Source organism: Cherax quadricarinatus, chromosome 41 (assembly GCF_038502225.1).
Source record: "Cherax quadricarinatus isolate ZL_2023a chromosome 41, ASM3850222v1, whole genome shotgun sequence".
Classification (NCBI taxonomy): Eukaryota; Metazoa; Arthropoda; class Malacostraca; order Decapoda; family Parastacidae; genus Cherax; species Cherax quadricarinatus.
Genome location: NC_091332.1, coordinates 23591719 through 23616718, shown reverse-complemented (window position 1 = coordinate 23616718; position 25000 = coordinate 23591719). Strand labels below are relative to the sequence as shown.

The window sequence follows — 25000 nt, the reverse complement described above, 5'->3', positions numbered from 1 at the left end:
TGTTGTATTGTCGTATCAGTCACAGCAGGATTTTGTTGTAAGAATATATTATAATAATGAAGTGTGCCCTGCCACTGTAAGTGTTAACCTACCCGTTTTGTTCCTTTGTTTTATTTTATTCATATTTTTATATTTCTTTGAACAAATTCACTCTTGATGAAATTTTAATTACTTTTAACGTAAAGTGTTTTCTTTACTCTGCTTGAGTAAATTGTTTTGTCTAATTTACAATTAAGAGTTAAAGTGTTCAATCATTTTTTTTTCTTCATATTTTAATTTCATTATTTAACCTGAGTTTTTCCCAGTGACACTTTATTACTGCAGTGATTATTTCTACACTTTATTTTGTTGCACTTGTTCTGCAGTGAATTATTTTCTTTTATTGATATTTTTATGATTTATATTTTAATTTTGTCTATGCATTCTTAGAAAATACTTAACCCTTTCAGGGTCCAAGGCCAAAATCTGAAGTCACGCACCAGTGTCCAAGAAATTTTGAAAAAAAAAAAAATTATTTTTTCTTACAGAATTAAAGAGCATATTTTTGTGAAGGTAATAAAACAAAAAAAATTAGAATCTGATCAGTACTTACCGAGATACAGTGCCAAGAAGTTTGTAGAAAATGATGTGGTGGCGGCAACATCGACGAATTCCACATACGCGTATTATATTATTTTGTTGTTTTAGTTGTTTTTTCTTTTCTTTTCCAATTTTTTTCTATTCCTACTAACATTTGGGGCCTGAGAGACCAATACTGTATATAATTTATATATATAAACTCACTGTATTGAACACAATAACCGCACTAAAGTTATTATCATATTATTGTTTACCACTGTTGTTTATTACAATAAACATGCACAAATATTGTATAATACTAATGTTCTATCATATATTTACATATTTACAATCACTGGACATGGTTTTAGAACTGCTGGAGCTTGTGGAACTCCTTGAAACAAGGCACCATGCACAGAGGCACCTTACATTCCTCACACATAAACCGAGTGTCTTTGCGTCTTTGTTGCCGTCGTTTTGTTTGTGCACAGACAATGCATCTCTTCTGAGCAAATTTCTTTTGAGTTGAAGGAAGCTGTATTATGAAATGATCACCTTCTCTTCTCAAACGCTTGGGTATATTGTGATGAATTCGAGGACCATGTTGTATTGCAGGTGTTGTTACCTGGTACTTCATTATGAGTTGTCTGACAACAGACAAACAAAATTCACCATACGGTGGTCTGTTACCAGTCTTTATTTGGTACATATTATATGCATTCAGCATTGAAATGTCCATGAGATGGAAGAAAAGTTTCATGTACCACTTGTAACTCTTACGAACACAGTCAACAAAACCAATCTGCATGTCACACTTGTCAACCAAGCGCATGTTTTGTGTATAATCAATCACTGTCACTGGTTTTCGAATACGTTCATTAGTCACTCGATCAACTTTGCCACTGTCTTGCATTTCATTACGGTGAATGGTTGTCAACAATGTGACATCTCGTTTGTCATGCCACCGTAATGCCATGATGTCATTGGCAGTAAACACCTGCACGTCATCACCACGAACACCTGCGTTGAGCCTGGGCATATGTTTACGATTAGAACGCACTGTGCCACACACATCTGTCTTGTTCACTCGCATGAAATCACTGAGTAATGGGCTTGTGTACCAGTTATCGGTATATAATGTATGGCCCTTACCAAGATAAGGTGCCATCATGTTTCTCACTACGTCACCTGATATACCCAATAACATCTTGGTATCTTTCAATGTTTTACTACCCGTGTATACAACAATATCCAACACCAGGCCACTGTCACAATCACAGAGTACAAACAATTTTATACCAAAGCGGTTCCTCTTGCTCGGTATATACTGCTTGAATGACAGTCTACCTTTGAACAAAATCAAAGACTCGTCAATTACAAGATTCTTGAATGGATAAAAGTACATCCTGAACTTTTGTTTGAGATACATGAAAACATTTCTAATCTTGTATAACCTGTCACTTCTGTCAGGCCTGGTTTTGTCAGAGAAGTGCAACATACGTAAGAGTAAGATAAACCTGTTCACTGGTATTATTTCACTGAAGGATGGGGTACAAATTAGCCGATCTGTGGACCAGTATGCTTTTATATTATGCTTATAGACGTGAGGCATAAGCATTATTGTTGCAAAAAGCAAATACATTTCTGCAACAGTCGTCTCTTTCCACCTGTGTAGTCTTGACTGTGGTGATAAGATCGTATTTGCCATGGTGTACTGAAAATACTTATTACTTTCCCTGACAATAGTTTCCATCAATGGCTGGTCAAAGAATAATTCAAAGAATTCCAGTTCATTGGCCGTGGTTCCAAGGGGACAGGTAGGTAGAATTCCACTTTGCGAGTCATCAAAGTGGTGAGGGCTGGGAACAAAATTGGGATTTTGCTGCCAATCCCAGATACGGTTTGCTGGTGGATACTGGACATCATAGGCTGGTTGTACGGGTGGTTGTGGCGGGCTGGTGGGTGACGCTCCGCTTTGTCCTTGAACTGACGAGTCAGCAGCGTGGGTTCCCGCGTGGCACAGCGAGTCACGCATGGCGGTGCCACTACCACCACCAGCCCCACTAACACCATCCACTGATGTCTGTGGCCCATCCATGCCAAGTGTAGCCACATCATCCTCACTATCACTACCTAAAACGGGTGTAGGGCCACGGGATGTACTCCGGGATGTACTACGGGATGTACTCCGTCCCCTGGGCATAGCATAGGGTACACTACCCGAGCGCATGCGGCGGCGCACATACCGACGCTTCACTGGTGAATATGTTTCCTCACTATCACTACTCGAATGATCGTCGAGCGCAATAAAATCACAATCCACGTCAGAATCATCGTCATTACTGAAGTCAGAGGCCAGGCCACGGGAAAATATTAGTTTTCTCTTACGTTTAGGAACAACCGACCGTGAGTCACGAGTGCCCACACCAGAGGTAGAAGGTCGAGGATCGTCGGGGTTTTCTGCACTATTATCGATATCCTGGTCATTATTTTCGGTCACTAACTCATCAAAGCCGTAGAATTCGTCTTCATTTCCACTTCCATCAGTGTCAGAACTATCAGACAGGAAGAGGAGAGTCCCAATTTTCCGGGGAGTGAGAGCTGACTTGCGACGAGACATGGTGAACAAGGGTAACTGAGCCGGCGTTCCCACAATGCTATGCAGGCGCCTAGATTTTTTGTTTACGGCGCACACCCACCGCGCAGACCCATTCTCTCATATGTAGGCCTATGAGCGCTTTCGCGCTAAATTTGACGGCGCTAGAATTTTGGCGTAGATCTACGGTTTGGACACTCACCGACCAGCCGTAGATCTACGGGACGGACCCTGAAAGGGTTAAATTTCCCAGTTAACAATTTAATAATTTTATTTTATACTTTTACATTGATTTAAAATTTAATTAATTAATTTCTTTATTAGCAAGAGTAAAGACAGAATAATGCCAGGTCAGCTCAATATGAATAGACAGTGACTCAGGCAGAGACGGTTGGTCGTGAGTCAACTGGCACAGTGGTTACTGGTAACTGGTTACTACTACTGATAACTTCACACCGCAAAATAGCAAGATTATCTATGCTATCTGGCTATTGTCCCAGTAGATACTGCAGTGTTTGTGGGTATACCACAAGGGACAAATTTCTTCTTGGATGTAAGGAGCCTACTTGTTCCAACTACTGCCACACAGATTGCATTCCAGAAGGAGAATTTTGTTGCAGCCAGGTTGAAAATTTCAGAAAATTTAAGGATATCCATAATCCTGTGGTATATGTGGATACAAGCCTGGAGCTACAGGAGGAAGGTTCAGAAGTCCTACCTCAGGGACTCCTGTCCAAAGATCAAGACTGCCCTCTTGGGCTGTGTTGTAAAGTTGCAGCTAAGATAATCCATCACAGAGAAGCACTTCATGACCTCCTCAAATCATTAGATAACCTACAAGCTATTGTAGAAGGTCAGTGCAAGCCTGCATCAAGTGACGTAAGCTGCTCAGCTGATGGTGACACTATTGACAAAGACTGGAAGTCCCACACTGAGCTTAACTCAGGGGTAAACGACTGGTGGAATTCTGTCATCGCTAAGGTCCCACAGACTGACAGAGTTCAAAACACTACCTTTGGGAATTCTAACACAATTCCTCTGACCACCACAGAGGGAACAAATCCTCTTCCCAGCAACGTGGGAAGCCTTGGATCTGTTAATTCTCCTACACCTGACATCTCTGCTTCAGCCATTGCCAGTCTACTTGACAGTGCACATACCATCTCTGATCCTACACCTGTCAGCACACCTGCCGATACTATTCTAGAATCTGGTAGTAGTGCTTCGACAGCAAGTTCTGAGCCAGGAGCTTCTCCACCAGAAAACGGTGCAGTTAGTGATCAGGGAACTATCACTGCACCTGATCACCTACTGCACTGAAGTACGAGCAGCAGGGACACATCTGTCAGAACTGGTAGAGGGCGGGGTAGAGGACGTGGAGGAGGACGTGGAGGAGGAAGACATCTACAGCCGTCTCACCCTCCACTAACACAGTTCCAGCGGCAGAATCTGAGGACAAATCTGCGAAACACAGGAGGTGCAACAAATCCTAGTCCACCCTCCCAGGCACCTAGGCTGTGCTCTCGCTGTCACCGGAAGGGGCACTCTGCCAACAACTGCTTGCGAGATACCAGGTGTAATTACTGCTACAAGAAAGGACATAAGGAGGACCAGTGTCGGAAGAAAAAGGAACTTGACAGACAGGGCCACCTGTTTAGAGACCTGTTCTCAGAACAAACCAGCAGGATCTCTGAATTGGTGAACACTCTCACACGTCACCCACTTAGCTACTCCTATCCCAGCCCAGCAGGTGGGATTGGGCCTTATACACGACCACAGACCTACATCCCTGCAGCTGCCTCAGTACCCTACCTCTCTCAAGGGCAGGCACCTTACATTCCCTACACACCCACCACCTCAAACTGACCACTTCATCATGAGGAGCCAGTCTATCAGCATCCTGTCGGCCAACATTAGAGGTTTCATTACTAATGTTGGAGAGCTCACACATAGCTTTGTGAACACTCGACGTCCCGACATGATAGCTGTTGTTGAAACATTTTTGGATGACAGGACTCCAGAAAATTTTGCAAGAATTGCTGGCTACACCTCATGGATGAGAAGAGACAGGCAAGGGCAAGGAGGTGGTGTTGCTGTGTGCTTCTCTAAAAGTGTTCATGCCCAGCACATAGATGTTGCCACCCCTACACATCTTGAAATGATGTTCTTCAAGCTCTGTATAAACGCTAGTACCTCTGTACTAGCATGTGCAATGTACAGACCTCAGTGGCAACATGCAGACCCTATCAACTTCCTAATGGAAAATATTGACTCCCTTCTGCTACAACACAACTGTCAACATATTATAATTGTTGGTGACCTCAACCAGCACCTTATACAGAGGGACTTTGATGACCTTCTTGCAGTGTTTGACATGAGAAACTTTGTTGATTTCCCTACTCATATCTCTGGCTCCTCCCTTGACCCAGTAGTGAGTGATCTGGCAGAAGGCATAGTCACTTGTCAACCCCTCGGCTACGTTGGATCGTCTGACCACAAGGCTGTTTTTACCACACTTAAGATCCCAACAGAACGAGGTGAGGAGTCCACACGCACAACCTGGCTATGGGAAAGAGGTAATTGGCCAGCCCTTTGCTCTGAGCTCGCCACCACCGACTGGAATGCTCTTCTCCAGGGGGATGTTGACAACCAAGTGAAAGCCTTCACTGGACATATCCTTAATCTGCAACAAGAACACATTCCTCACAGGCAATATGTGACAAAGCCTACAGATCAGCCTTGGTTTGGCTTTCGTTGTAGAGAGGCTGCTACTGCTAAGTACAAAGCATGGCGAAGGTATAAGAGACATCCTACCACCTATAACAGGAACTTGCACATGCAAGCCTGTAGGCATATGGGTGATGTTCAAAAGTGGGCCATTGCTAAATGGGAGGTGGACACTAAAAGAAAGTTAGCATCAGGTAGGGTAGGCTCCAAAACCTGGTGGTCCCTGGTCAAGGACAGACAAGGTTATCTGCCTGATGAACTTATTCCACCTCTAAATCGACAGGATGGGACCACCTCTACTAGTAGTCAAGAGAAGGCGGACCTCTTTGCTGAACACTTTGCTACCAAAATGCAAGTTCCTGATCCAGCAAGGGACCCTCCTTGGCTAGCTGCAAGAACTGTGTCAAAACTGTCAGTGGTGACAATAAGGCAGGAGGAGGTGCATTTCCTTCTTAAATCACTTGACCAAGAAAAGGCTGTGGGCCCAGACAAGTTGAGCCCAAGATTGTTGAGAAGATGTGCAGACCAGCTAGCAGCACCTCTAACTCGCATCTTTCAGCACTGCCTAGTACAGTGTAAATGGCCCTCTCCATGGAAAGAGGCAAATGTAGTCCCTGTTCACAAAAAGAAGAGCAGAGCAGAAATCAGCAACTACAGACCAGTGTCACTCCTGTCAATCACTGGTAAGATCCTTGAGACAATTATCTCAAGACAAATGACAGATTTTTTTGACTACCACTCACTACTGTGTGATCGTCAATATGGCTTCAGGAAAGGTTACTCTGCTGCTGATCTGTTGCTAAACCTCTCCACTAAGTGGCACCAGTCACTGGATGAATCCAAAGTCAGCTGTGTGGTAGCACTGGGCATTGCTGGCGCTTTCGACCGGGTGTGGCACCAGGGCCTCTTAGCAAAACTTCAAGCACTGGGAATTGCAGGCTCTACGCTATGTCTCCTCAGTGATTACCTTCATGGTAGATCTCTAAGTGTAGTCCTCAATGGAACGGAATCAGCAAGGCATCCTATTGGGGCAAGCGTTCCACAAGGAAGCGTGCTGGGTCCACTGTTATGGAATGTCTACTTCAACGACCTTCTTCATCTCATCCCAGAATCACATGCATATGCAGACGACTGTACACTGACATTCACTTATCCAAGAGAAGAAATGCCAGCTGCTCTAAGCTACATCAATCACCAGCTGAGAGCTATATCAGCTTGGGGAAATAGATGGCAAGTAACATTTGCACCTGAGAAAACGCAAATGATGATTGTCTCTAGGCACCATGATGGTAATGCTGGTGCAGTAGTAAGGATGAATGGGAGGATGTTGGCACCTGGAGAAGAAGTTGATATCCTTGGGGTGAAATTTGACTCCAAACTAACCATGAAGAACCATGTTGTAAATCTTGCAAACAAGGCAGCCAGGAAGCTTACAGCACTTCGCCGTATCTCGCATCTGCTTGACAGTAGGGGTTGCAAGATCCTGTACGAGGCACAAGTACGCTCACACCTTGAGTATGCTCCACTTTCTTGGTTTGCCTGCCCCCCCTCTCATCTGCGACTGCTTGACAGAGTAGAGAACAGAGCAAGACGTCTCATCTCTCGCCTGGACCCATCCTGGATAGATCTGTCATTTCAGCAGAGCCTTCAACATAGGAGGGATGTGGGTGGCCTTACTGTTATGTACAAGGCCAATATTGTCAAAATACCACACTTGGATCCACTTCGAGGACAGCGTGAAACAAGCTTTTATGCCACAAGACGGGCAGAAAGCAGCAACTTCACTCTGGCTGTACCCTTCTCCAAAACATCACTCCATCTGAGATCATTCATACCCAGGATGACTCGAGTATGGAACACATTCGTACAGCATAATGATATCAACGAGATAAAGTCAGTTGATCAAATGAAAATGCTGGCCCACAGATGGCTCCAACTTCATCCTGTCCCGTACTTGTATGTCTCATAACAATAAAAATGCTTTCAAATGAGCTGATGTAGGTAACAGCTCTTAGCTTGCCAATAAAGTTAGGAATCCTTAACCTGTAATATAGCTGTCAATAAAGCTAGGGATCCTTAACCTTGTCAAACCCTGTGTAAAAAAAAAAAGAGAGAAGAGAGAGAGAAGAGAGAGAGAAGAGAGAGAGGAGAGAGAAGAGAGAGAGAAGAGAGAGAGAAGAGAGAGAGAAGAGAGAGAGAAGAGAGAGAGAAGAGAGAGAGAAGAGAGAGAGAAGAGAGAGAGAAGAGAGAGAGAAGAGAGAGAGAAGAGAGAGAGAAGAGAGAGAAGAGAGAGAGAAGAGAGAGAAGGAAGAGAGAGGAGAGAGACAGATTCTCTGAATACACAGAGCAGATACAGTCCCTCCAGAGCTAAGAGGATAGGCACAAAGACCTTTACCAAATATTTCTGTTACAAATCTTATCCACATTCACTTCTGAATATTAAAAGACTTCCTGATAACAAATATATCAAAGTATTTAATAATGTTGCAGCTATCATTAGTTTTTGGCAAAGATACAGGCTGTATCACGATGCAAACAATAAAAGGGAAAATGAGGAAGGAAGAAGGCTATCAAGATGAAGCAATCAAAGAAAACACTGCATTAGAAGAATGGTTGTAATATCAATCAGAAAAAAGGTTAAGATGTGGAACAGGAGAATAATAAATACGACATGTTGGACTCACAAGTGGACTAGGGAAAACTATTTTACAATAGATAATTGAGGCATGTGGCAAGAATGGTGATGTATACATTTGATATATGGTAAGATGCTGAATAGTCTGGGGCCATGGACATTGATGCATTGTTCTCTTATTTCGCTCACGGTGCCCCTGCTTTTCAATGGGTTAATTTTGCTCTTCCTCCCATCTCTCTGACTCCAGTATGTTATGGCAGTATGCAGATTTGGGACAAGGTCCTCAAGTACTTTCCATGTACATATCATATATCTCTCTCTCCTCCACTCCAGCAAATGCATATTTAGAACTTTGAGGTGTTCTCAGTAATTTAAGTGCTTTATTGGCTCTATTTGGTCTGTAAATGATCTCTGTACCTGTTCCAGCTCTGATATCTCCCCTGCTCTAAATAGTCATCAACACCAAATAATATTCGAAGTGAGTGAGCACAAGCAATTTGAACAGTGTCACCACTCGTACTATTTCTCATGCATTGTAAGTTCTCATTATCCACCTTGTCATCTTGACCGTCGTGACATTTGCCTTATTGTGTTGTTTGAAAGAAAGGTCAGCCAACATAATTACTCCCAGGTCTTTCAAATGTTCCTTTCATTCTATTTGATGAACCTTTTTGGTTTTATACAGTGTCCTTTGAGTTCTTTCTATATTTTAGCAGAAGGAACTTATCACCACTGAACACCATGATGTTCTCCACTGCGCACTGGAAAAACTTGCTTATGCTGTCCTGTAATTTTTCAGTGTCATCTAGCAAGGTGACTTTCATGCTTATTTGGGTGTCCTCTAAAAATTACAATACAAAGCTGTGATGGATGTTTCTATCTGTCTGCTATGAAGATAAGAAACAATAGAGGTACCATGACAGTGTCTTGGGGTACTGAACTTTTTACCTCACTAATGCTAGATTTTGATGTTTACTATTACTATTTGTATTCTATCTGTCAGAAAGTTGAAAATCCATCTGCATGATATGTGTACAGAAAAATTAGGGCTAAAGTGATGAAAAGGAACTATTCTCATTGCTGGAGAGATAAATATGAAGTGTCCAAAGATAATAAGTCATCAGATTTTTAGATACACATATATAATTTTTTTTTTAACAAGTCAGCCGTCTCCCACCAAGGCAGGGTGACCCACAAAGAGAGAAAATACCAAAAAAGAAAATACTTTCATTATCAATCAACACTTTTACCTCTCTCACACATAATCACTGTTTTTTTCTGAGCACCTCTGCAAAAACAGTGATTATGTGTGAGAGGTGAAAGTGTTGAATGATGATGAAAGTATTTTCTTTTTGGGGATTTTCTTTGTTTTTGGGTCACTCTGCCTCGGTGGGAGACAGCCGACTTGTTTAATTTTTTTTTTTAACAAGTCAGCTGTTTCCCACCGAGGCAGGGTGACCCAAAAAGAAAGAAAATCCCCAAAAAGAAAATACTTTCATCATCATCCAATACTTTCACCTCACTCACACATAATCACTGTTTTTGCAGAGGTACTCCGAATACAACAGTTAGAAGTCTATACAGTGGACCCCCGGTTAACGATATTTTTTCACTCCAGAAGTATGTTCAGGTGCCAGTACTGACCGAATTTGTTCCCATAAGGAATATTGTGAAGTAGATTAGTCCATTTCAGACCCCCAAACATACACGTACAAACGCACTTACATAATTACACTTACATAACTGGTTGCATTCGGAGGTAATCGTTATGCGGGGGTCCACTGTACATATAAAGATACACAACATATCCCTTCAAACTGCCAATATCCCAAACCCCTCCTTTAAAGTGCAGGCATTGTACTTCCCATTTCCAGGACTCAAGTCCGGCTATATAAAATAACTGGTTTCCCTGAATCCCTTCACTAAGTATTACCCTGCTCACACTCCAACAGCTCGTCAGGTCCTAAATACCATTCGTCTCCATTTACTCCTATCTAACACGTTCACGCACGCTTGCTGGAAGTCCAAGCCCCTCGTCCACAAAACCTCCTTTACCCACTCCCTCCAACCTTTTCGAGGACGACCCCTACCCCACCTTCCTTCCCCCACAGATTTATACGATCCATTCTCTCTAAATGACCGAACCATCTCAACAACCCCTCTTCAGCCCTCTGACTAATACTTATATTAACTCCACACCTCCTAATTTCCACACTCCAAATTTTCTGCATATTTACACCACACATTGTCCTTAGACAGGACAAAAATATATATAATTAAGAAAGATATGATTATTACCTCAGCAAAATGGAACCACAGACAATTTATCTAATAAACTGTATATAACACCAAATAATAATGCTCTGTCTAGAGAAAGTGAAGAAGAATTCTTCCTCCGTAAGCCATGCATGTAGAAAGAGGCAACTAAAATGCCAGGAGCAAGGGATTAGTAACCCCTTCTCCTGTATAAATTACTAAATTTAAAAAGGAAAATTTTGTTTTTTCTTTTAAGGTCACCCTGCCTTGGTGGGATATGGCCAGTGTGTTGAAAGAAAGATATACTAACGGGATCCAAACTTTATACAGATGATTTATAAACAAAACCTAAAACTTTAGCCCTTGTTTGGAAAGAATATGAAGAGCTAACACAAGCCCTATTTCTTGATAAACTGATAAAGTTAAGTGCTTCCTCCATTCTATTCATTTTACAAGAACTCAAAAATGTTCTAAGTAACTGTAAAATATAAAAATGGAGATATTAAAATTTGTTAGTATCTAAATTTAGTAAGCACAAGCAAACATCCTAAAATAGCCTTTATCTTTGCATACCATTGTCCCCAGTGAAGTATACGATCTGGTGAATGTATTTGGTGTGGTTTGTCTTGATCCAGCAATACTGTTACGAAGAGGATCCACTGTCTGTCTTCTCATCAGTGGAGGACTTTGGCTTGCTTTTCCTTCACCAACTCTTCGGAAAGTTAACTTTCCACCAGCACCCTGATGACATCAAAAGTAATATTACAAAGATAAAAGTCACAGAAAGAAAACCTTAGCTTCATAAATGACCAAAAATGAATTAAAGAACTGGTAATATGAAGTGACTGGCTTTAATCAACAATTTCTTCCAACCGTTACAAAACCAAAATCTAAAACCTCTTTTAAACTCACCTTCCATGATACAATAAACAGTACATCATTAGTTCACAATTGAATTTTAAATAGGAAAAACTCCAAAAGTAATGTCAGAATTTTTAACAAAATAACTGTGACAAAGTTCTGAGAGGGGAAAATGTAAAATATGATATAAAAACAATAATAAAAGTAAAATTTACTAAGTAGCAAAAACAAAAAAGTCTTGTCATTCATAAAACCCATTATCATACCAGAAGTAACTGGTGTCCTCATTTTTTGGGGCAACATTATAGAAATAGCAATAAGTAATTATTATAAAAGTTTGAACCTAATGTGAATTTTGAATTTTCTGACAAAATTGAGAAAATTATGCATTTGTAAATTTTGTTGTCAGCAATATTTACACACTGGCAATTTTGCTCACTTCATGTCCTATTACCCTTGTTATTTTTTACTATTATTCTTTTGGTACTTTAATTGTGAATTATATTTTGTCAATTTAAATCTAGTTATACTCCTGATCTTGTCAACAACCTATACCAGACTCTAGTGCAATTGCAAGTACCATTTCAATTTGTATTTTTATAAGTTTATATTATAATTCCTACTCTAAGATTGTTTTCATATCTTAGTGACTATATTGTGTGTGCAATTAGTGTAGTATATTTCAATTATATTATTGTTCAAGGCCCTTAACTATCTTTTGCTAACTAGTACCAACTACCTCATATATATTTTTTTTTCTACTTTTTTTATTCTTTTGCTACCTTAACTTGTATATTTTATCTTGTCAATTTAAATCTAGTTATACTCTAATTCTTGAAAACAACTTATATAACACCTTAGTGCAATTACAATTGAGAGTCTTGTGCCTTTTTTATATTATTAGATTAAACTCAGTTGTATTATAGTCAATACCAAATTCATTATATTAGACCATATTGTAATTACTAGTGAGAGACTGGTGCTATTTTTAATTTGTATTGTTATATTATTAGATTAAATCTAGTTGTACTATAGCTCATTCTAGCTCAAAACATAGACTCCACAAAAGTCATTATATTAGACCTTAGTGCAATTATTTGATTACCACTTTATTGTTCACCACAACTTATATTATAATTTTATATTATAATTCTAACTTTAAAGAATTACCTTTAAAGTACTACCATATTCCCAAGCTCCATTATTTGATCATCACTTTATTTGTTCACCACAAATTATTTTATTCCCTTTTATATTGTCTCCTTTATTTTAGCTTTAAAAAACTACCTTAGCTCATTATTTTTACATTTGTTAAATAATTCAGGTGCTATTTTTTTAGCTTTAGAATATTTACTTTGTTTTATACTTAATTCTAACTATAGATTCACTACAAATCTTATGATTACAAGCATTGATCCTGATACCAACCTCTTATTTAATGACTTAAATGATTCAAACAGTTACTGTAATTACTACACAGCAGAACAATCAAAGGCACTTCTCAGAGCCAACAACAACATAACTATCTTTAACTACAATATCAGATCTTTAAGCAAGCATTACGATGACCTCCTAGCATTACTAAATTCCTTGCATGCCAATATGTCCATCATTACACTAACTGAAACCTGGCTAAAGCCTGATACTACAGATGTCTATGCCATTCCTGGTTACACAGCCATACACAACTGTAGGCCAGACCAACAAGGGGGTGGCACAGTTATATACTACTCAGACCAACTAGAATGTATCACTAATACTTGCACAAGGGATGAACATGGGGAATATATAATAGCTAAATTCAAATCCAAATACCTACAAAAACCTCTCACAGTGATAAACATCTACAGAGTTCCACAATCAAACATTAGCCAATTTAGTCAAAACCTAGGAAGTATGATAACTGATGCATGCATGAACAAAGATCACTTACTACTCTCAGGTGACTTCAATATAAATCTCCTGCAAGACCAGGACCCACATGTTACTGAATTCACAAACACAATGAGTAACTGCATGTTGCTACCAACAGTAACAAAACCTACAAGAGTTACAGAGACTAGTGTTTCCCTACTTGACCACATCTGGACCAACACCATATCCCCTTTAAAATCACCACTTTAGTGGTGATCCTCCTACCTTATACCACTTGTACAGTCAAAGATAAAAACCCAAACAGCTGGAATTGGGTACAGCTTCAAACAGGCATGCAATTAACCCTTTCAGGGTCAGTAGGCCTTATCCTAAACTTGTTCTCTGGGTCGGAAATTTTTTGGAAAAAAAAAAATTCTCATGAAATGATAGAGAATCTTTTCCCGATCATAATGACACCAAAAGTATGAAATTTGATGGAAAACTTACGAAATTGTGCTCTCGCGAAGTTAGCGGTCGTGACGATGTTTACGCAGCGGCGATTTCACCCACTTTGAGTCCTAGTTTCAGCCAATTCCAATGAACCAGTCAACAAAAATCATAACTATTTTGCTAGAACTCCATTTTTTCTATTGAATGAGTACAAGAAACCACCCATTTACCAATTTCAACTATCCAATACAGTGGTCAGAATTTAGCAATTTTGCCAATTTCACACAAATTTCAAAAGATGCCAATTTCCAAATAGGGTCCAGAATAAACAAGACAGACATTCCTGGCACTAAAATAACATTTCCTCTGTTCACTAGTCATGTCCCCAGGGCTCTGTTAAATTTCTTTTGTTTTCCACTTTGCATTTATATTCTCACAAAAAATAGAAGATTTACTGTTATGCAGACTACTGCATTAGTGTAGAAATGGTGTAGAAATGGCATAAATATTATCAGCACACTTGTGAAAAAATATCAGACTCACCAGTTGACGTGTATTGGACGCATAGCATGTTTTGTTTACTTTTGAACTTTGGCAAAAATCGAACATTTCTGCTACTTTGAGCTCAATTTCAAGGTATTTTACATTGTGAAACCAATCAAAATCATCTCAATTTCCGTAATATGTCTTCCATTCTATAAAACGAGACCAGGAAAACTAGAATACAACCATGAATAGCACATGAAAATACACTGCAAAATCACTGTTTTAACCCCTTGACTGTCTCTTGGTGTTTCAAAATTTAAAAAAAAAAAAAATTATTTTTTCTTATGAAATGATAGAGAATCTTTTCCCAATTGTAATGACACCAAAAGAACGAAATTTGATGGAAAACTGAGGGAATTACGCTCTCGCAAAGTTAGCGACCTCGTTGATATTTACCAATCGGCAATTTTGCCCAATAACAATTCCATTGTTCCAGTCAACCAAACTCATAGCTATTTCTTTAGAACTCCATTTTTTCTATCGATTGAGTACAGGAAACTGCCCATTTACTGATTTCAACTACCCAATAATATGGTCAGAAATTTGCAATTTGGCCAATTTCACGAAAATTAAAAAATACGACAATTTCAAAATAGGGTCCAGAATGAACAATGCAGACATTCCTGGCTCTAAAATAACATTTTCTTTGTTCATCAGTCACGTCTCCAGGCCCCTCTGATATTGCTCTTGCTTTATATTTTGAATTTTTTTTCAAACAAAAAATAGAAGATTTACTGTTATGCAGACTACTGCAATATTGTAATAATTGTATAAATAATGTCAACCCATTCATGACTGCATATTAAAATTGTTACTTGGATATTTATTGAAAAATGACATTTGTTTACTTTTGAACATCGGCAAAAATCAAACATTTCTCCTACTCTGAGCTCCATTTCTAGGTTCTTTTCATAGTAAAACCAATCAAAATCACTTCTATTTCTATAATACATTTTCCATTTATCAAATGAGACCAAGAAAGCGAGAATACAACCATAAATACTACACGAAAATAGACCACATTTTAATTAAAAAAAACGGTCAGTTGTTTTTTTCTCATTATGCGCTGCGTGCTGCAGGATTTTTTTTATATGGTGCACACTGACCACACAGACCCATTCTCTCACATGTGGGCCTACCAGCTTTCTCCTGCTTGATTTGAAGCCGCTAGAATTTATGAGTATATATACGTCAAAAGCGGTGGCTCGTAATACGTATATATACGACCAAAACAGTCAAAGGGTTAAACCAAAAACATGATCGGAGTTTTTTTTTTCTCATTATGCACTGTGTGCTGCAGGATTTTTTTATACTGCTCACACTGACCACATAGACCCATTCTTTCATATGTAGGCCTACCAGCTTTCTCTCGCTAGATTTGAAGGAGCTAGAATTTATGCGTACTAGTACGGCACCAACCCTGGCGTGCAAGCCATACTAGTACGGCACCAACCCTGGAAGGGTTAAATATACAAATGAACTTGTCCTAAATTCACCATTCAGTTGATACATGCAGTTTCCAACATTTCATTTTAAATATATGACAGATCAAGGAGTGCCACAGTGTTGATGTAAAATAAAGATCAATGCAGAATATACAGTCTCTCCTCACTTAGTGACATACTCGTTTACCGATGACTTATAACAGGCTCTCTGACCAGTATGCATACATACTGAATAAACATTTAAAAATATACTAAAAATGTTATAAATGGTGCAAAGATGACATTAAAACAATATCAAAGATGGTTGAGACAAGCCCATTACCATTATACAGTAGTATGCTCCTTGCTTAGCGACGAATTCGTTTACCAACGTGGTCTTACGAATGGAACTCTGTCGTTATGTGAGGAGAGGCTGTACTTCAGACAAGTCAAAAGTCAACCAATTTGATTAACTTCATGCTCTTGAAAAGTCTATACAACAATGAAGTATGATTTTCATTCAGAATCTTTGAGCAATTCAAATAAAATAAGGCAAAAAATTACAAAAAAAAAAAAAAAAATCAAATAGTATAGTACAGTATAGTAAGTACACATACAGTAAAGTATCACACAATAGGAAGGATGCACAGCCCTTAAAGAACATTAATATATTACAGCACCTGTTGTTTGAATATGCTTGACTTTATGTCAAAGGACCTAAGAGCAGTCGCTTGTCGACTGCTGGCACTCACAGACCGGGGTTGTTTTTGTGGAGTTTTGTTTTGGTTAAAAGCCTGACGAACTTGTGATGCCTGTGGAAATACAAAATTGTAAATAAAGAAGTAATTCAAATAAATAAAAGTAACCTGATGAAAATAGTTAATGCAATTTATTTTTTTAACACTGGCTGTCTCCCATCAAGGTAAGGTGACCCAAAAAAGAAACATTTTCACCATCAGTCACTCCACCACTGTCTTGCCAGAAGCATGCTGATGCTACAGTTCAAATGACCCTCTAAACTTTTGGAGGATCATCTGAACTGTAAATAACCCCACACCACCTTCAGAGAGCAGGCACTGTACTTCCCATCAATAGGACTCGAGTCCAGCTAACAGGTTTCCCTGAATCCCTTTGTAAATGTAACCTTGCTCACACTCCAACAGATCATCAAGTCAGAACAACCATTCGTCTCCGCTCACTCCTATCTAACATTCTCACACATGTGTTCTGGATGTCTAAGCCCCCTTTCACACAAAACATACTTTACCCCTTCCTCCAACCTTTCCTAAGGCAACCCCTACCCCACCTTTTCTTCACTACAGATTTATACACCCTCAAGTCATCCTATTTTGCTCCATCCTCTCTAAATGTTAAACCGCCTCAACAATGCCTCCTCAGCCTTATAGATAGTAATTTTAATAATTCCACATCTCCAAGCTACATATTCTCTGTATAACATTTACATCACACAGTGCCATCAGACATTCCCACTGCCTCCAGCCTCCTACTTGCTGTAACATTCACAACCCATGCTTCACACCCACATAAGTGCTGGTACCACTATACTCATACATTCCCCTCTTTGCCTCCATGGATAATGTTGTCTTCACAGATGCCTCAATGCACCATCCACCTTTTTCCCCCTTCATCTATTCTATGGGTCACCTTGTTTTTCATATATATCCGTTTACCGACAAGTCCACTCCCAGATATCTTGACATGCTTATTCCATCCACACTCCCTCCTTCCAATCTGATATTCAGTCTCTCATTCCCTAGCTCACTTGTTACCCTCATCACCTTTTTTTTTTCTATGTTCACTTTCAATTTCCTTCATTTACATGCCCACCTAAATTTGTCCACCAACCTTTGCAACTTCTATTCAGAATCTCAAAAAACCTGAGCATCAATATCTTCATAAAAACTCTTGCCTGCTTTCAGTAGCCTACCACCTATTCCACACACTTACATCTGCCACAATGCTCTCCTGTCCACCCTATCATATGCCTTTTCTAAATCTATGAATGCAACAATAACTTCTTAACTTTTATTTAAATACTGTTCACTTATATGCTTCAATGAAAACACTTGGTCTACACATTCCCTACTCTTCCTAAAACCTTGCTCATCTGTGATCCTGCTCTCAGACTCACCCTTAATTCTTTTAATAATAACTCCATCCACTTTACCTGCTATCCTCAACAGGCTTATTCATTAGTGCATGCCATATAACCATGTTCATATAGTGGGTCTCAAACTGAGGGATGCAGTGCAAGATTTCAGGGGGTGTATGAGAAGTCAGTGTAAAATGCTGGAAAGAAGGGCTTGCTTTGTGAAAAATACACACATCCAAAACTGTGTGCATATAAATAATTTATTTAATAAATAAAGGAGGGAGGCATAGGTAGAAGGTTGATAGACAGCAATCACCCAGTGATGTACAGTGGAACCCCAGTTTTCGTCCGGTCCAGTTATCGTACAATTCAGTTTTCAACCACTTTTTCTCGGTGAAATTTTCCCCGTTTTTGTACATCCGCTCAGAAATTGTCCATATCAGACGCATCCACCTGCCCGCAGGATGTGGCCGCTCATACATTCGTGACTCAGTTTGCCTTTGTTACTCGTTCACAAAGAGTGTCCCTCTAGTCTTAACGCCATAGTAATAATACTAATATGTAATAATAATCACTTTTGGGCACATTAAACGTCATATTTTACGTTAATAAAGACATTTTAATTAATCCATCTATGATATTTTCTTCAAAATTATATAAGAAACACGTTACAGAGCGTATAAACATTCAATGTTTATATGCTATGGAGGGGTGGTAGTCAGGTGGAGGAAAAACATTACTCTGGTCCAGCACCAGAAAAAACATATATGAATCTGCATTGGCCCAGTCACTCCCTTTAATACATAATGCTTTTGTTTACAATTCTTGCCATGAATTATTCATTACTTCTCCCTTTGTTTATGATGGCATCTAAAGGTAGTTGTTAGAAACGATTAAACTCCGTGAACATGGTATGTCGATGGTAATAATATGGATCTGGGCAGCATTAAATATCGTGTAGCTATGTAGGTAGGTGTAGGTATGTAGTCCAGGCGAACTACATACCTACATCCACTGGCTACCTACACCTGACTTCCTACAAATAAGTACTAGTACTCACCTTTCACCCTACATTAAGACTACAAATATTTTAAGGTAAGTAATGAATGTTCTGTTTATGTATTTTATATTGTATTTTTTTTTTAATGCCTAGTTCTATTACTAACTTAGTATAAGTTAGTGTAAACTTGGCAACCCTACACCTTTTGTGGAATCTGTTGTGGCTTTGGGGAAGTCCATGGGGTTGGATGTGAGTGGCCAGGATGTGGAAGAGTTGGTGGACAACCACAGGGAAGAACTAACCACTGAAGAGCTGCAACACTGTAGTTATTCTCTATAAAAAAAATTTTTTTTTAATATTTTTGGGTGTCTGTAATGGATTAATTGGATTTACATTATTTCTTATGGGAAATATTACTTCAGTTTTCATACAAATCGGTTTTCGGCTGACCTTCTGGAATGGATTAACCCTTACACGGTCGAAACGTACATATACGTTCACTCGCGCAGCGCCCCGGATATTTTGGGGAAAAAAAAAATTATAGAAAAAATAACACATTTTTTTACTTTTTTTTTATTTTTTTTTATTATCACACCGGCCGATTCCCACCAAGGCAGGGTGGCCCGAAAAAGAAAAACTTTCACCATCATTCACTCCATCACTGTCTTGCCAGAAGGGTGCTTTACACTACAGTTTTTAAACTGCAACATTAACACCCCTCCTTCAGAGTGCAGGCACTGTACTTCCCATCTCCAGGACTCAAGTCCGACCTGCCGGTTTCCCTGAACCCCTTGATAAACGTTACTTTGCTCACACTCCAACAGCACGTCAAGTATTAAAAACCATTTGTCTCCATTCACTCCTATCAAACATGCTGACACATGCCTGCTGGAAGTCCAAGCCCCTCGCACACAAAACCTCCTTTACCCCCTCCCTCCAACCTTTCCTAGGCCGACCCCTACCCCGCCTTCCTTCCACTACAGACTGATACACTCTTGAAGTCATTCTGTTTCGCTCCATGCTCTCTACATGTCTGAACCACCTCAACAACCCTTCCTCAGCCCTCTGGGTAACAGTTTTGGCAATCCCGCACCTCTTCCTAACTTCCAAACTACGAATTCTCTGCATTATATTCACACCACACATTGCCATCAGACATGACATCTCCACTGCCTCCAGCCTTCTCCTCGCTGCAACATTCATCACCCATGCTTCACACCCATATAAGAGCATTGGTAAAACTATACTCTCATACATTCCCCTCTTTGCCTCCAAGGACACAGTTCTTTGTCTCCACAGACTCCTAAGTGCACCACTCACCCTTTTCCCCTCATCAATTTTATGATTCACCTCATCTTTCATAGACCCATCCGCTGACATGTCCACTCCCAAATATCTGAATACATTCACCTCCTCCATACTCTCTCCCTCCAATCTGATATCCAATCTTTCATCACCTTATCTTTTTGTTATCCTCATAACCTTACTCTTTCCTGTATTCACTTTTAATTTTCTTCTTTTGCATACCCTACCAAATTCATCCACCAATCTCTGCAACTTCTCTTCAGAATCTCCCAAGAGCACAGTGTCATCAGCAAAGAGCAACTGTGACAACTCCCACTTTGTGTGTTATTCTTTATCTTTTAACTCCACGCCTCTTGCCAGGACCCTCGCATTTACTTCTCTTACAACCCCATCTATAAATATATTAAACAACCACGGTGACATCACACATCCTTGTCTAAGGCCTACTTTTACTGGGAAATAATTTCCCTCTTTCCTACATACTCTAACTTGAGCCTCACTATCCTCGTAAAAACTCTTCACTGCTTTCAGTAACCTACATCCTATACCATACACCTGCAACATCTGCCACATTGCCCCCCTATCCACCCTGTCATACGCCTTTTCCAAATCCATAAATGCCACAAAGACCTCTTTAAGCCTCCTTGTTCATCTGCTATCCTATTCTCCGTCTTACTCTTAATTCTTTCAATAATAACTCTACCATACACCAGGTATACTCAACAAACTTATCCCCCTATAATTTTTGCACTCTCTTCTGTCCCCTTTGCCTTTATACAAAGGAACTATGCATGCTCGCTGCCAATCCCTAGGTACCTTACCCTCTTCCATACATTTATTAAATAATTGCACCAACCACTCCAAAACTATATCACCACCTGTTTTTAACATTTCTATCTTTATCCCATCAATCCCGGCTGCCTTAACCCCTTTCATTTTACCTACTGCCTCACGAACTTCCACCACACTCACAACTGGCTCTTCCTCACTCCTACAAGATGTTATTCCTCCTTGCCCTATACACGAAATCACAGCTTCCCTATCTTCCATCAACATTTAACAATTCCTCAAAATACTCCCTCCATCTTCCCAATACCTCTAACTCTCCATTTAATAACTCTCCTCTCCTATTTTTAACTGACAAATCCATTTGTTCTCTAGGCTTCCTTAACTTGTTAATCTCACTCCAAAACTTTTTCTTATTTTCAACAAAATTTGTTGATAACATCTCACCCACTCTCTCATTTGCTCTCTTTTTACATTGCTTCACCACTCTCTCAACCTCTCTCTTTTTCTCCATATACTCTTCCCTCCTTGCATCACTTCTACTTTGTAAAAACTTCTCATATACTAACTTTTTCTCCCTTACTACTCGCTTTACATCATCATTCCACCAATCGCTCCTCTTCCCTCCCGCACCCACTTTCCTGCAACCACAAACTTCTGCTGAACACTCTAACATTACATTTTTAAACCTACCCCATACCTCTTCGACCCCATTGCCTATGCTCTCATTAGCCCATCTATCCTCCAATAGCTGTTTATATATTACCCTAACTGCCTCTTTTAGTTTATAAACCTTCACCTCTCTCTTCCCTGATGCTTCTATTCTCCTTGTATCCCATCTACCTTTTACTCTCAGTGTAGCTACAACTAGAAAGTGATCTGATATATCTGTGGCCCCTCTATAAACATGTACATCCTGAAGTCTACTCAACAGTCTTTTATCTACCAATACATAATCCAACAAACTACTGTCATTTCGCCCTACATCATATCTTGTATACTTATTTATCCTCTTTTTCTTAAAATATGTATTACCTATAACTAAACCCCTTTCTATACAAAGTTCAGTCAAAGGGCTCCCATTCTCATTTACACCTGGCACCCCAAACTTACCTACCACACCCTCTCTAAAAGTTTCTCCTACTTTAGCATTCAGGTCTCCTACCACAATTACTCTCTCACTTGGTTCAAAGGCTCCTATACATTCACTTAACATCTCCCAAAATCTCTCTGTCTCCTCTACATTCCTCTCTTCTCCAGGTGCATACACGCTTATTATGACCCACTTTTCGCATCCAACCTTTACTTTAATCCACATAATTCTTGAATTTACACATTCATATTCTCTTTTCTCCTTCCATAACTGATCCTTCAACATTACTGCTACCCCATCCTTTGCTCTAACTCTCTCAGATCCTCCAGATTTAATCCCATTTATTTCCCTCCACCGAAACTCCCCTACAGAGAAATAGCAAGCATCGAACTTAAGCTAAAAGAATCCTTTAGGAGTCAGGAATCGCGGGAAGAACTAAAAGCCATAAATGAAATCGAAAGAAACCCAAAGTATTTCTTCTCCTATGCCAAATCAAAATCGAGAACAACGTCCAGTATTGGGCCCCTACTTAAACAAGATGGGTCCTACACAGATGACAGCAAGGAAATGAGTGAGCTACTCAAGTCCCAATATGACTCAGTTTTTAGCAAGCCGCTAACCAGACTGAGAGTCGAAGATCAAAATGAATTTTTTATGAGAGAGCCACAAAATTTGATTAACACAAGCCTATCCGATGTTATCCTGACGCCAAATGACTTCGAACAGGCGATAAATGACATGCCCATGCACTCTGCCCCAGGGCCAGACTCATGGAACTCTGTGTTCATCAAGAACTGCAAGAAGCCCCTATCACGAGCCTTTTCCATCCTATGGAGAGGGAGGATGGACACGGGGGTCGTCCCACAGTTACTAAAAACAACAGACATAGCCCCACTCCACAAAGGGGGCAGTAAAGCAACAGCAAAGAACTACAGACCAATAGCACTAACATCCCATATCATAAAAATCTTTGAAAGGGTCCTAAGAAGCAAGATCACCACCCATCTAGAAACCAATCAGTTACACAACCCAGGGCAACATGGGTTTAGAACAGGTCGCTCCTGTCTGTCTCAACTATTGGACCACTACGACAAGGTCCTAAATGCACTAGAAGACAAAAAGAATGCAGATGTAATATATACAGACTTTGCAAAAGCCTTCGACAAGTGTGACCATGGCGTAATAGCGCACAAAATGCGTGCTAAAGGAATAACAGGAAAAGTCGGTCGATGGATCTATAATTTCCTCACTAACAGAACACAGAGAGTAGTCGTCAACAGAGTAAAGTCCGAGGCAGCTACGGTGAAAAGCTCTGTTCCACAAGGCACAGTACTCGCTCCCATCTTGTTCCTCATCCTTATATCCGACATAGACAAGGATGTCAGCCACAGCACCGTGTCTTCCTTTGCAGATGACACCCGAATCTGTATGACAGTGTCTTCCATTGCAGACACTGCAAAGCTCCAGGCAGACATCAACCAAATCTTTCAGTGGGCTGCAGAAAAAAATATGAAGTTCAACGATGAGAAATTTCAATTACTCAGATATGGTAAACATGAGGAAATTAAATCTTCATCAGAGTACAAAACAAATTCTGGCCACAAAATAGAGCGAAACACCAACGTCAAAGACCTGGGAGTGATCATGTCGGAGGATCTCACCTTCAAGGACCATAACATTGTATCAATCGCATCTGCTAGAAAAATGACAGGATGGATAATGAGAACCTTCAAAACTAGGGAGGCCAAGCCCATGATGACACTCTTCAGGTCACTTGTTCTATCTAGGCTGGAATATTGCTGCACACTAACAGCACCTTTCAAGGCAGGTGAAATTGCCGACCTAGAAAATGTACAGAGAACTTTCACGGCGCGCATAACGGAGATAAAACACCTCAATTATTGGGAGCGCTTGAGGTTCCTAAACCTGTATTCCCTGGAACGCAGGAGGGAGAGATACATGATTATATACACCTGGAAAATCCTAGAGGGACTAGTACCGAACTTGCACACGAAAATCACTCACTACGAAAGCAAAAGACTTGGCAGACGATGCACCATCCCCCCAATGAAAAGCAGGGGTGTCACTAGCACGTTAAGAGACCATACAATAAGTGTCAGGGGCCCGAGACTGTTCAACTGCCTCCCAGCACACATAAGGGGGATTACCAACAGACCCCTGGCAGTCTTCAAGCTGGCACTGGACAAGCACCTAAAGTCAGTTCCGGATCAGCCGGGCTGTGGCTCGTACGTTGGTTTGCGTGCAGCCAGCAGCAACAGCCTGGTTGATCAGGCTCTGATCCACCAGGAGGCCTGGTCACAGACCGGGCCGCGGGGGCGTTGACCCCTGGAACTCTCTCCAGGTAAACTCCAGGTACCCCCTTCAGCTTTGATTTGCTTAGGGCCAGGACATCCAACTTCTTTTCATTCATAACATCAGCAATCATCTGTTTCTTGTCATCCGCACTACATCCACGCACATTCAAGCATCCAAGTTTTATAAAGTTTTTCTTCTCTTTTCTAGTAAACGTCTACAGGAGAAGGGGTTACTAGCCCATTGCTCCCGGCATTTTAGTCACCTCATACAACACGCATGGCTTACGGAGGAAAGATTCTTTTCCACTTCCCCATGGACAATAGAAGAAATAAAGAAGAACGAGAGCTATTTAGAAAAAGGAGAAAAACCTAGATGTATGTATATATATATATGCATGTGCATGTCTGTGAAGTGTGACCAAAGTGTAAGTAGGAGTAGCAAGATATCCCTGTTATCTAGCGTGTTTATGAGACAGAAAAA

At 40.1% G+C, this 25000-nt stretch overlaps 1 protein-coding gene across 1 annotated transcript in view; it reads right to left on the bottom strand.

Moving 5' to 3' along the window:
• ssp3 (short spindle 3) overlaps window positions 1–25000 on the bottom strand; it is a 355022-nt gene that overhangs the window by 327233 nt on the left and 2789 nt on the right. The window contains exons 2-3 of the mRNA XM_070092824.1: window positions 16588–16719; window positions 11346–11513 (exon numbers count right to left, since the gene is read on the bottom strand). Coding sequence (XP_069948925.1) covers window positions 11346–11513; window positions 16588–16719 — 300 coding nt within the window. The remainder of the gene's footprint in view (window positions 1–11345; window positions 11514–16587; window positions 16720–25000) is intronic.